Source organism: Bubalus kerabau, chromosome 4 (assembly GCF_029407905.1).
Source record: "Bubalus kerabau isolate K-KA32 ecotype Philippines breed swamp buffalo chromosome 4, PCC_UOA_SB_1v2, whole genome shotgun sequence".
Lineage (NCBI taxonomy): Eukaryota > Metazoa > Chordata > Mammalia > Artiodactyla > Bovidae > Bubalus > Bubalus kerabau.
Window position 1 is genome coordinate 88,296,734 of NC_073627.1, and position 13,967 is coordinate 88,310,700.

The 13,967-nt window shown below is 40.0% G+C and overlaps 1 protein-coding gene and 1 pseudogene across 1 annotated transcript; both read right to left on the reverse strand.

Annotated features, from left to right (window-relative positions):
• Nucleotides 1–1,479: 1,479 nt before the first annotated feature.
• LOC129649930 (interferon alpha-1) lies at nt 1,480–2,049 on the reverse strand. Its single transcript, XM_055577923.1, has one exon. It carries the CDS (start codon nt 2,047–2,049, stop codon nt 1,480–1,482), a length of 570 nt encoding a protein of 189 aa, XP_055433898.1.
• A 9,014-nt stretch (nt 2,050–11,063) lies between these two features.
• Nucleotides 11,064–11,531, reverse strand: LOC129649931 (interferon omega-1-like; annotated as a pseudogene).
• Nucleotides 11,532–13,967: the final 2,436 nt, after the last annotated feature.

Here is a 13,967-nt window from a genome sequence, read left to right on the forward strand (position 1 = left end):
ACTCTTTTATTCAAGATCATTTGATTTTGTCTGTCAAAGACGCAAAGACATTATGGAGGAATTTAAGAACTTCATGGATTGCATTGTCCCCAGGTACATCTTGCTCTGCTCTGAGATACCTTGCTGGGTCCTAAGGAGGAAACGTGTCTGGAGCTGTGACAGGAGTGGCCCTCTTGCCCCAGTGCAGCTCATCTGTGTTGTTCATGTCCTGAGGACCTGCCGCTGTTCCAGGGAACACTTTAAACTTCTCTGTTCTCCTTCCGAGTTCTCAAACTGCTGCTGACTTTCAACTCCAAGTTTCCTGCGCTTTGGGCTTTTTGAGCAAATGAGACTCCTGACCCAGGAAAGCTCCTCCTAGTGTAATCAGCACGTGGAAGAGCCAGGTAGAAGCACAGAGGAGGCCCTGGAGTCTCCACCATTGTTCACTGTGGTGCGGGGTTCCCTCTATTTACCGTGTTTTTCTTTGAGGCGGGACAGTCTGGACCTGCAGTGCTTGGCAGGCAGAGCAGGTGAACTCATAGGGGACTGCCTGACAAATCTAGAAGTTTCACTCAGGTTCTGCTTTCAGTTGGTGGCTTTGCAGTCTTAAAGGAAAATTGACAACCAGAAACCATAATGGAGAATGAAACAGCTATATGAATGAAGAGGACACCTTCATGCAGAGTGAATGAGGAGACCATGCTGGGGATTCCTACACTGGGAGGAAGTGAATGACTGTGATATTTGAGTGTAAAGGTAAGATATTCACCTGACCTCTCGCCAACTGACCACCATCTCTTCAAGCATCTCTACCACTTTCCAGGGAAACAACTTTGACAACCAACAAGAGGCAGAAAGCCCTTCCCAAGCCCTCATCAAATCCTGAAGCATGGAATTTTTGGATCATTGCTTTTAGGTTACTTTCCTTTTGAAAAAATTACAAAATGTATTGGAGTAGTTATGGTCACTTCGAGGTCCTCAGAGCAACAAACAACATAGGTAGAGCTTGTGATTTTTTTACTTTTAATATCCAAATCCTAAACAAGGGTCAAGGATTTACAAAATGCATTTTTTTAATCAAGATGCCATTCAGGCTTGGTGTTTTAGGGAAAAAACAAAGTAAGTTTTTTACAGTAATAATTTAGTGAATGAAGAAAAATCATAAACTAAATACAAAATATACATTTTCCCATAAATACACATATATAATATTATACCAACAAGATCATTTAAATATTTATAAATAGATAAATAAATACTAAATTAGATAAATAATGGTCCAGGCAGTGAATAAGTAGATAGATCAGCTTTGGCATCTGTGAGGAACAAGTGACGGTAGAGTAGAAGATAATGTCACTTAATATTCCAGGAAATATTCAACAAATTGATTCAGTTCAGTGCATGATGACAGCGGAAATGAGAGTCTTCCACATGGCAGTGCAGGAGGAAGTGTGGTCTGTTGGTCCATGAGAATCATTTCTGTGTTGAACCAGGTGTGTGTCAGTCCTTTCTCCTGAATCTCTCCTCCAAGTTTGTTGAGGAAGAGAAGGCTCTCATGACTTCTGCTCTGACAACCTCCCAGGCACAAGGGCTGTGTCTCTTCTCTTGCAGATAGAGAGTGATTCTATGGAAGTATTTCCTCACAGCCAGGCTGGGGTCCTCCTTAAGCAGGGGAGCCCCTCGCAGCCCCTCCTCCTGCCTCAGACAGGCTTGCAGGTCAGTGAGCTGCTGATCCAGTGCCGTGCGGAGCTTGTCCAGGAGGCTCTGGTCCCACGTGGCGGCCGAGCCCTCTGTGCTGAAGAGCTGGAAGGTGTGCTGGGTCGCCTCGTGGAGCACAGAGATGGCTTGAGCCTTCTGCAACTGGCTGCCACCCAGCGCCTCCTGGGGGAATGCGAAGTCATTTCTGTCCTGCAGGCAGGAGGAAGGGGAGACCCTCCTCAGTTGTTGCAGGAGCATCAGGACCCTCCTGTTGGCCAGGCTGTGGGTGTGAGGCAGGTGGCAGCCCAGAGAGCAGATGGCGTTGCAGCTGAGCAGCAGCAGGGCCAGAAGTAAGGACCAAGCTGGGGCCATCGGGGACCTTGCAGATGCTTCTGGCCTGGGGAGGTGGGTGATTCTGTAAATCTGCTCTCTAGGTTCTCTGAAGACCTTCCTTCAGGCCTGTGTCTTAAGTAGGAGCCCATGGTTTCCATTTTCTGAAAGTTCCCTCTTCCTACTTTCTACTTCTGTTTTTGCTTTTCATTTTGCACTCTCCAAATGGGTTAAGGCAACATTTCTCAATCTTTCATTTTTTTTCATGTTGCTCTTCTTTCTTCTGACCACAGAGCCTTTTTAGATGTATTTTAGGTGCCCTGACTGTGAAATTTTGATACCACAGATATACTGGGTATGTTTTTATGTACTCTATGGATATCTTTTCTCTGTACATAGAAAAAGGAAGTGTAAATCTTACTCTTTGTATTCAGTGTAGAGAATTACATAAAATTTTAAGCTATAGCTTAAATGTGAAAGCTACTGATTTTTTTAATTTATTATTTTATTGAGGATAATTGCTTTACAGAATTTTGTTGTGTTCTATCAAACCTCAACATTAATCAGTCATAGGTATACATATATCCCCTCCCTTTTGAAACTCCCTCCCATCTTCCTCCCCATCCCACCCCTCTAGGTTGATACAGAGCTGAGAAACTCAACAGATACCCTGTTGAGTTTCCTGAGCCATTCAGCAAATTCCCGTTGGCTATCTAATATATATATGGTAATGTAAGTTTCCATGTTACTCTCTCCATACATCTCACCCTGTCCCCTCTCCCCATGTCCATAAGTCTATTCTCTATGTCTGTTTCTCCATTGCTGCTCTGCAAATAAATTCTTCAGTACCATTTTTCTGTATTCCATATATGTGTGTTTGAATATGATATTTAGCTTTCTCTTTCTGACTCACTTCACTCTGTATAACAGGTTCTATGTTCATCCACCTCATCAGAACTGACTCAAATGCGTTCCTTTTTATGGCTGAGTAATATTCCATTGTATATATGTACCACGACTTCTTTATCCATTCATCTATCAATGGACATCTAGGTTGCTTCCGTGTTCTAGCTATTGTAAATAGTGCCGCAATGAACAATAGGATACATGTGTCTTTTTCAACCCTGGTTTCCTCAGGGTATATGCCTAGGAGGGAGATTGCTGGGTCATATGGTAGTTTTATTCCTAATTTTTAAGGTGTCTCCTTACCATCCTCTGTAGTGGCTGTATCAATTTACATTCCCACCAACAGTGCAAGAGCTTTCCCTTTTCTCCACATCCTCTCCAGCATTTATTGTTTGTAGACTTTTTGATGATGGCCATTCTGACCTGTGTGAGGTGATATCTCATTGTGGTTTTGATTTGCATTTCTCTAATAATGAGTGATATTGAGCATCTTTTCATGTGTTTCTTAGCCACTTATATGTCTTCTTTGGAGAAATGACTATTTAGGTCTTTTTCCCACTCTTTGATTGGGTTGTTTGTTTTCCTGGCATTGAGTTGTATGAGCTGCTTGTATATTTTGGAAGTTAATCCTTTGTCAGTTCTTTCATTTGCTATTATTTTCTCCCATTCTGAGGGTTGTTGTTTCACCTTGCTTATAATTTCCTTTGCTGTGCAAAAGCTTTTAAGTTTAATCAGGTTGTTTACTTGTTTACTTTTGGTTTTATTTCCATTACTCTTGGAAGTGGGTAATAGAGGATCTTGCTTTGATTCATGTCATGAAGTGTTCTGCCTCTAAGGACATCGAGTGTTTTCCTCTAAGAGTTTTATAGATTCTGGTATTATATTTAGGTATTTAATCCATTTTGATTTTATATTTGTGTATGCTTTTGGGAAGTGTTCTCATTTCATTCTTTTATATGTAGCTGTCCAGTTTTCCCAGCACCATTTATTGAAGAGGCTATTGGCCGTATTGTATATTCGTGCCTCCTTTGTCAAAAATATGGTACCCATAGGTGCATGGGTTTATTTCTGGGCTTTCTATCTTGTTCCATGGGTCTATATTTCTGTTTTTGTGCCAGTAACATACTATCTTGATGACTGTAGCTTTGTAGTATAATCTGAGGTCAGGAAGGTTGATTCCTCCAGCTGCATTCTTTTTTCTCAAGACTGCATTAGCTATTCAGGGTCGTTTGGGTTTCCATATGAATTGTGAAATTTTTTGTTCTAGTTCTGTGAAAAATTCCATTGGTGATTTGATAAGGATCACATTGAATCTGTCAATTGCATTTGGTAATATAGTCATTTTCACAATATTGATTCTTCCTACCCAGGAACATGGACTATCTCTCCATCTGTTTATATCATCTTTGATTTCTTTCATCAGTGTCTTATAATTTTCTATGTAAGGTTCTTTTGTCTCCTTAGGTAAGTTTATTCCTAGATATTTAAGTATTTTTATTGCAATGGTGGATGGGATTGATTCCTTAATTTCTCTTTCTGATTTTTCATTGTTAGTATATAGAAATGCTAGTGATTTCTGTGTATTGATTGTGTATCCTGCAACCTTGCTAAATTCACTGATTAGCTCTAGTAATTTTCTAATACTATCTTTAGGGTTTTCTATCTACAGTAGCATGTCATCTGCAAATAGTCAGAGCTTTACTTCATCTTTTCCAATCTGGATTCTTTATTTCCTTTTCTTCTGTGATCGCTGAGGCTAGGACTTCCAGAACTATGTTGAATAATGGTGGTGAAAGTGGACACCCTAGTCTTGTTCCTGATCTTAGGGGGCATGCTTTCAGCTTTTCACCATTGAAAATAATGTTTACTGTAGGTTTATCATATATGGCCTTCACTATGTTGAGGTAGGTTCCTTCTATGCCCATTTTTTGAAGAAGTTTAATCATAAATGGGTGCTGAATTTTGTCAAAGGCTTTTTCTGTGTCTATTGAGATGACCATGTGGTTTTTATCTTTCAATTTGTTAATATGATGTATCACATTGATTGATTTGCATATATGGAAGAATCCTTGCATCCCTGGAATAAGCCCAAGTTGATCATGGTGTATGAGCTTTTTGATGTGTTGCTGAATTCTGTTTGCTAAAATTTTTGTGGAGGATTTTTGCATCTATGTTCATCAGTGATATTGACCTGTAGTTTTCTTTTTGTGTGTTGTCTTTGTCTGGTTTTGGTATCAGGGTGATGGTGGCCTCGTAAAATGAGTTTGGAAGTGTTCCTTCCCCTGCGATTTTTTGAAAGAGTTTTAGAAGGATAGGCATTAGCTCTTCTCTAAATGTTTGATAGAATTCTCCTGTGAAGCCATCCAGTCCTGGGCTTTTGTTTTTGGGGGAGATTTTTTTATCACAGCTTCAATTTCAGTGCTTGTAATTGGGGTGTTCATAATTTCTATTTCTTCCTGGTACAGTCTTCGAAGATTGAACTTTCTAAGAACCTGTCCATTTCTTCCTGGTTATCCATTTTATCGCCATATAGTTGTTCATAATAGTCTCTTATAATCGAATGTATTTCTGCATTGTCTGATGTAACCTCTCCTTTTTCATTTCTAATTTTGTTGATTCAATTCTTCTCTCTTTGTTTCTTGATGAGTCTGGCTAAAGGCTTGTCAATTTTATTTTCTCAAAGAACCAGCTTATAGGTTTATTAATCTTTACCATTGTTTCTTTCATTTCTTTTTCATTGATTTCTGCTCAGATCATTATGATTTCTTTCCTTCTACTAATTTTGGGGGTTTTTTGGTACTTCTTTTTCCAGCTGTTTTAGGATTAAAGTTAGGTTGTCTATTCAATGATTTACTTGTTTCTTGAGGTAAGATTGTATTGCTATAAACTTCCGTCTTTGGACTGCTTTTGCTGCATCCCATAGGTTTTGAGTTGTTGTGTTTTCATTGTTATTTGCTTCTAGATTATTTTTTTTCCCTTTTGATTTCTTCAGTAATCTGTTGATCATTAGAAATGTGTTGTATAATTTCCTTGTGTTTCTGTTTCTTACAGTTTTTTTTCTTGTAATTAATATCTAGTCTCATAGTGTTGTGGTTGGAGAAGAAGCTTGATATGATTTCAGTTTTCTTAAATTTACTGAGAGTTGATTTGTGACCCAAGATGTGGTCTATCCTGGAGAATATTCCATGTGCACTTGAGAAGAAGGTGTATTCTTCTGCATTTGGATGGAATGTCCTGAAGATATCAGTGAAATCCGTCTCATCTAATGTATCATTTTAAGACTTGTGTTTCCTTAGTAATTTTCTGTTTTGATGATCTCTCCACTGGTGTGAATAGGGTGTTAAAGTCTCCTACTGTTATTGTGTTCTTGTCAATTTCTCCTTTTATGTCTGTTAGTGCTTGTCTTATGTATTGAGGTGCTCCTGTGTTGGGTGCATAGATATTTACAATTGTTATGTCTTCCTCTTGGATTGATCTGTTGATCGTTATGTAGTGTCCTTCCTTAACACTTGTAATCTTTATTTTAAGGTCAATTTTGTCTGATATGAGGATTGTTACTCCAGCTTTCTTTTGCTTCCCATGTACATGGAATATATTTTTGCATCCTCTCACTTTCAGTCTATATGTGTCTTGAGGTCTGAAGTGGGTCTCTTGTAGACAGCATATATATGGTTATTGTTTTTGTATCCATTTAGCCAGACTGTGTCTTTTGGTTGGAGCATTTAATCCATTTACATTTAAAGTAATTATTGATATATATGTTCCTATTGCCATTTTCTTAATTGTTGGGAGTTGATTTTGTAGATCCTTTTCCTTCTGTTGTATTTCTTGACTATATAAGTCCATTTAACACTTGCTGTAAAGTTGGTTTGGTGGTACTGAATTCTCTTAACTTTTGCTTGTCTGAAAAGCTTTTTATTTCTCCATCAATTTTGAATGAGATCCTTGCCAGTGACAGTAGTCTTGGTTGTCGATTTTTCCCTTTCAGTCCTTTAAATATATCCTGCCATTCCCTTCTGGCCTGCAGAGTTACTGCTGAAAGGTCAGCTGTTAAGACATGGGGTTTCCCTTGTATGTTACTTTTTCCTCCTCCCTTGCTGCTTTTAATATTCTTTCTTTGTGTTTAGTCTTTGTTAGTTTGATTGGTATGTGTCTTGGTGTGTTTCTCCTTGGGTTTATCCTGTATGGGACTCTTGCTTCTTGGACTTGATTGACAATTTCCTTTTCCATGTTGGGGAAATTTTCAACTATAATCTCTTCAAAAATTTTCTCATACCCTTTCTTTCTCTCTTTTTTTCTGGGACCCCCTATAATTCAAATGTTGGTGCATTTAATATGGTCCCAGAGGTCTCTGATGGCACCCCACTCCAGTACTCTTGCCTGAAAAGTCCCATGGATGGAGGAGCCTGGTGGGCTGCAGTCCATGGGGTCGCTAAGAGTCAGACACGACTGAGTGACTTCACTTTCACTTTTCACTTTCATGCATTGGAGAAGGAAATGGCAACCCACTCCAGTGTTCTTGCCTGGAGAATCCCAGGGATGGGGGAGCCTGGTGGGCTGCCATCTATGCAGTCGCACAGAGTCAGACACGACTGAAGTGACTTAGCAGCAACAGCAGCAGAGGTCTCTGAGACCATCCTCAGTTCTTTTGATTCTTTTAACTTTATTCTGCTCTTCAGAAGTTATTTCCCTGATTTTATCTTCCAGCTCACTGATTTGTTCTTCTGCTTCAGATAGTCTGCTATTGATTCCTTCTAGAGTGTTTTTAATTTCAGTAATTGTATTGTTTGTCTCTGTATGCTTATTCTTTAATTCTTCTCAGTTCAGTTCAGTCGCTCAGTTGGGTCCAACTCTTTGCGACCCCATGAACTGCAGCACACCAGGCCTCCCTGTCCATCACCAACTCCCGGAGTTCACTCAGACTCACGTCCATCAAGTCAGTGATGCCATCCAGCCATCTCATCCTCTGTTGTCCCCTTCTCCTCCTGCCCCCAATCCCTCCCAGCATCAGAGTCTTTTCCAATGAGTCAACTCTTCACATAAGGTGGCCAAGTACTGGAGTTTCAGCTTTAGCATCATTCCTTCCAAAGAAATCCCAGGGCTGATTTCCTTCAGAATAGATTGGTTGAATCTCCTTGCAGTCCAGGGGACTCTCAAGAGTCTTCTCCAACACCACAGTTCAAAAGCATCAATTCTTTGGCACTCAGCCTTCTTCACAGTCCAACTCTCACATCCATACATGACCACTGGTAAAACCATAGCCTTGACTAGATGGACCTTAGTTGGCAAAGTAATGTCTCTGCTTTTGAATATGCTATCTAGGTTGGTCATAACTTTTCTTCCAAGGAGTAAGCATCTTTTAATTTCATGGCTGCAGTCACCATCTGTAGTGATTTTGGAGCCCAGAAAAAGAAAGTCTGACACTGTTTCCACTGTTTCCCCATCTATTTCCATGAAGTGATGGGACCAGATGCCATGATCTTCATTTTCTGAATGTTGAGCTTTAAGCCAACTTTTTCACTCTCCACTTTCACTTTCATCACGAGACTTTTTAGTTCCTCTTCACTTTCTGCCATAAGTGTGGTGTCATCTGCATATCTGAGGTTATTGATACTTCTCCTGGCAATCTTGATTTCAGCTTGTGCTTCTTCCAACCCAGCGTTTCTCATGATATACTCTGCATATAAGTTAAATAAACAGGGTGACAATATACAGCCTTGATGGACTCCTTTTCCTATTTGGAACCAGTCTGTTGTTCCATGTCCAGTTCTAACTGTTGCTTCCTGACCTGCATACAAATTTCTCAAGAGGCAGGTCAGGTGGTCTGGTATTCCCTTCTCTTTCAGAATTTTCCACAGTTTATTGTGATCCACATAGTCAAAGGCTTTGGCATAGTCAGTAAAGCACAAATAGATATTTTTCTGGAACTCTCTTGCTTTTTTGATGATCCAGCAGATGTTGGCAATTTGATCTCTGGTTCCTCTGCCATTTCTAAAACCAGCTTGAACATCTGGAAGTTCACGGTTCACGCATTGCTGAAGCCTGGCTTGGAGAATTTTAAGCATTACTTTACTAGTGTGTGTGATGAGTGCAATTGTGTGGTAGTTTGAGCATTCTTTGGCACAGCCTTTCTTTGTGGTTGGAATGAAAACGGACCTTTTCCAGTCCTGTGGCCACTGCTGAGTTTTCCAAATTTGCTGGCATATTGAGTGCATCATTTTCACAGCATCATCTTTCAGGATTTGAAACAGCTCAACTGGAATTCCATCACCTCCCCTAGCTTTGTTAGTAGTGATGATTTCTAAGGTCCACTTGACTTCATATTTCAGGATGTCTGGCTCAAGGTGAGTGAGTGATCACACCATCATGATTATCTTGATCATGAAGATCTTTTCTGAATGGTTAGGACCCCACAAAATTCATATCTTGAAGTCCTAAACCCCAAACTAATGATATCAGGTGACAGACCTTTTGGGATATGCTTATAGTGTGGGGATGGAGACCTAACCAAAGGAAATAATGCCCTTATAAAAGAGGTGGATATAAACTAGTCCCTCTCCTGCCCTGTGATCATACAAGGAGAACTCTGCAGTGTGAGACCTGAAGCAGGCTCTCACCAGAACTGGACCACACTGACATCCGGTTCTTGGATATCCAGACTCGAGAACTAACTTGCAGCAATACATTTCTGGTCTTTGCAAACTACCCAGTCTATGCTATTTTGTTGAAGAAGCTTGAACAGTAAGTTATAACATGTCCTGTTTTATCCTAAGAATACCTCCAGAAGTCTGTAAAATACCTGAAAGGAGAAATCAACTTCCTCAACCCTGTTCCTAGACATTTTGTCTGGGCCATAACATTTCTTGAGTTCAATCAATATTCATGTAACATCAATTCACAAGGTTGGTAATGTTAGGAGAAACAATAATACCAACATCTGTTAATAGCTATGATGTGATAACACAATAATTTAAAATTCTTCATGGCTCTACAAGGGAGGATATGATGAAATAATGTGTGAGAGAATTTTTAAAGATCATATTTTCTTCAAGTTTGTATTTTCAATATTTGAAAGGTACGTTGAGTGGAAGACCCACTGCGCACTTTCGTTCAGTGATCCTCAAGTACTTGCAAGGGGCTGCCTGATCACTCTTTCCTTGTCTCCCTCAGGTAATAAGGAAACATTTTGTCTACACTTGTGGATGTTTTCCTCATTGGCCTATGCTTTTGGGAGTCAACCTGAATGCTTCTTTCAAATAGTCTATGATGCTGTGAACTCTGACTGACAGCTCTGTCATCTTCCCCAAGCTGAAACTGTGATATCAGAGTTTGTCAGAGTGTGTGCAAGCAAGAACATTGGTTTTCCCCTTGCACACCCACCCAGAGCTCCATTAGGACAAACAGTGCAAAAATCAAAAAATGGTCTTGTGCACTGAACTTGTCTTCTCCTCTCTTAATCATCCAATTATTTCCCAACTTCCTTGCCATTAGATGCCCATGAGGATAAGTCCAGGCCGTGTAATGTGAGAAGTGCTAATACCCCATCTAGTCCTGGTCCTCGGAAACATCCCATGTGATCCACCAGACTTTTCTCTTTGCCTTCAAGGAGCATAGACTCAAGTGCTACAGAGAAATTCAGAATCACATGTTGATGATAGAAAAAATGCAAAACAAGGGGACCCATGTCCTCAACTCACTCTTTGGAGGAGAGCAAGCTAGAAGATTCACCTGATCAAGGCCTGCATTTTTTCTACGAAGAAGGAAAGAAAAGTGTCCAGTAGATCAAATTCCTGACACTTTGCTGTTTACATGTTAAAGAAGCTATTAGGTTAACTGACAAATACCTTTAACAACATACTCTCTTAAAAACTTTTCCATAAAAAATAAATTTCATATGTTGAAAATAGCAAATACCCTCAAAACACATAAAAATCTTTTAAATTCGGTTATAAAATTATTTATTTAAGAAAAGAGATTGTGATCATCTCTCTAAATATTTTTGTAAAATTGTGATTTTCATTTCAGACATTTTTCAGCTTGTAAGCAAACAGATGATCACTTTGGAGGCTTAAGCAAACAACGGTGTTATTGAATGGAGAGTTGTCACAAGTATAATTTTCATTTTATCTGTTGACTTTTCTTGAGGATTCTTACATGAGGGAAAGGCACTTTTCAATTTCCACTCTGACAACCTCCCAGGCACAGGGACCATATTCCTTTCCCTTGAGGTAGAAATGGATTCCTTGGAAATACTTTCAGACAGCAATTCCCAAATTGGGACAGTCCAGAGCCACTTCTTCCAGCTGTTCCAGGCTCTGATTCAGGCTGGAGTAATTTGTTGAGCAGGGCACTGGTCCAAGCAGCACAGCTGCTCTCCGTGGCGAAGAGGTTGAGATCTGCTGGAGCATCCGTTGGTGATAACTGGTGCCTTGAGATATCTGGGTTGGGGTGATATTCTCTTTTCTCCAAGAAAACCTGAAGTCGTGTCTGTGCTCTAGGCATGACTGAGAGGGGATCGTTTTCATCTATCTCAAATGTAAGAAGAATTTGTTGTCAAGAGGACAAGCAGGGATGGAGCAGAGCATCACTCCTGCCACTAGCAAATAGATCTTGGCCATAGAGAGTTTCCGCCATTCACTGGAAGGCCAACAGGGGGCGCGCGGACACCACTAATCAAAGCGCAGAAGGTTTCTCCTCCCCGTCCTGGCACAGCGCTCTTTTCTGGGCGTTCACAAGAGGGCGGAGGATGTTTTTTTTTTAATCGGTTTTATTAGTGAGTTTGCGAGTTCTGAGACTTCGTTTCAGCGGGTTTGGCAGCCGTTTCAGCAGGAAAGGCGTCGCTGCTCAGAGACTAAGTTGGTGCTCCTTGAGTAGCGCACTAAGAAATCTTCAATCTGAGCCCTAGCCAGAGACCTTTTGTGTGGTGGCAAGCCCGGAACCTTGCGTTTTCTGCTTTCCCCTGAGCGTTGTGCTTTCTTTTCGCACAGAAACTTGAGCGAGGCCACTTTTACGAAGAAATGGCGTTTAAGGAGGCGTTTGAAGGGGAGAGTCAGAGCGAGTTGGGGCCGATTTTTCAGATTCGGGCTCCTTTCTGGCCCGATGAAGGGACAGCTCACGGAAAGGGGAACTTGGCGGCGGCGATGGGACGGCTGGACGGTGTTGGGGACGCCCTGCGGGTGAGTCGCAGCGCGGCCCCCACCCGAGGACGGGGGAGCTGTGCGCCCCTGGAGATGCTCTGGGACTCTCAGGGTGTCGTTCAAGGAATTGGCCTTGAAGTAGGGGAGTAAGTATGGAACAGCTGAAAAGTAGGAATATTTAAAAACTCACAGCACTGTATTTTTATGCGTTTAAATTTATATTTAATTGTATTTGTCTCATTATGTAAATTTTTTATTTTGAAATATTCTTTAAATATTAAATATATGATTAAAATATGTGAGTATTGAAATATTCATTTTATGAAAATATTTAAATGTTAGATAATATATTAAAATATGAGTATTAAAATAATTTAATATTTATTAGTATTTTATTAAATTCTTTTTCAGCTATGGTTTATTTACACTGAAACAATAATTTAATATGATTTTACTTTCCTGGCTTTGATGGAAGCCCACTCATTAATATATTCAAGCTCACTTCTATATTTGTTTGACAATTTCTTGTGACTGTGACAGTCTTAAGTAATTTTTATTTAAGCTGAGTTTCTGAAACACCACTGCCAGCACCCCACCTTGAGTGTAGTGTAGAAAAAAGAATTAGTGCAGATGTCCCTGGTCCAATGATTAAGATGTGCTTTCAGAGCAGGACATGGGAATTTGACGCCTGGTTTGGGAATTAAGATCCCACATGCAGTGCTGTGCAGTCAAAAAGAAGGGAAGACGATGGAAGAGAGAGAGGGAGAGAGGAACCAGAGGAAGAAGAGGCAGTGTCCTGTACAAAGCGTTGAGGGCATTTACAGGTCTGATCTTTTCATTTTCTTTGGGAAGAATTTTATAGATGAAATGAAAATTGCCCAGATTTCATTGGCAATGTGAAGCCTTTCTTTGTAAGACACATATGGTCTTGCAAATGAAAGGGCATTTCTTGTCTTTCTTGAAAATTTTGATGTTTTGTTCAGCGCATGTATTTTGGTATTTTCATTCTTTAATATTGAGTTAGAGTGTTATTTATCTTGATGTCTTAGACTTGGTACCTGTTAACATTTCATACTCAAGACAAGTCCTTTCTTACTTTACCCCAGTACTAACCTAAGAAATAGCTTTAAAAGTACTGTTGCCACCTTCCCTGGTGGCAGGGAAAGTATAGGAATGTCCCATTTCTTGTCATCCTCTCCTCTGTCACATTTTGTAACTGATTTCCTGGTCTCTTAACCATTAAAAAAAAATCTGTGTCTTAAAATAATATCACCAGAGGTGGTTTGAGACTAACTGAGGATGATGTTAGGGACTGTTTACCTCATTTATACTCTTCACAGAGCAGCTATTATTTTGTAAGACAATTTTTCAAGATGCTGGTCCCAAGCAAAAGGATTCAAGTGCTATAAGATCTGTTTTCCTAATGTTCCAGGACTGCTGTAAGCATGGAATCTTGGGATATGCTCCTTCACAATCCTTTGGGCAACCCCCTCACCTAGACTTTGGTTTTCTTGGGCCTCAAAACACAGCATTTTAGCCATTTTCCTTCTCTCCACATCTTTTTAAAAATAATAGTCTTTTTTTTCTTTTAGAAAAAAAATATCCTTTAAAAAATTTTCCTAACTACAAATCTGATTTATTTTTCTCTCTGTATGATTTTGAAGTATAACACAATCTGTAGCTTAAAAGGTAGCATCAGAGGTGGTCTAAAACTTACTGAGGTTGAGGAAAGGGACTGCTTATTATCTCATTTATTAGCAGAGCAATTGTGTTTTATTAGACAACTTTCCTAGAATCTATTTGTCTGCAAAGAACTTAAAGTACTGTGGGATTTCTTTCCATAACGTCCAGGCACTGATCAAAAGGGAGGAACCTTGGGCTCCTGGGCTCCTTCAGAGTCATGCAGGCAGTCCCTCT

Coding starts and splice junctions, on each gene's coding strand:
- LOC129649930 (XM_055577923.1), bottom strand. CDS start 2,049: ATGGCCCCAGCTTGGTCCTTACTTCTGGCCCTGCTGCTGCTCAGCTGC.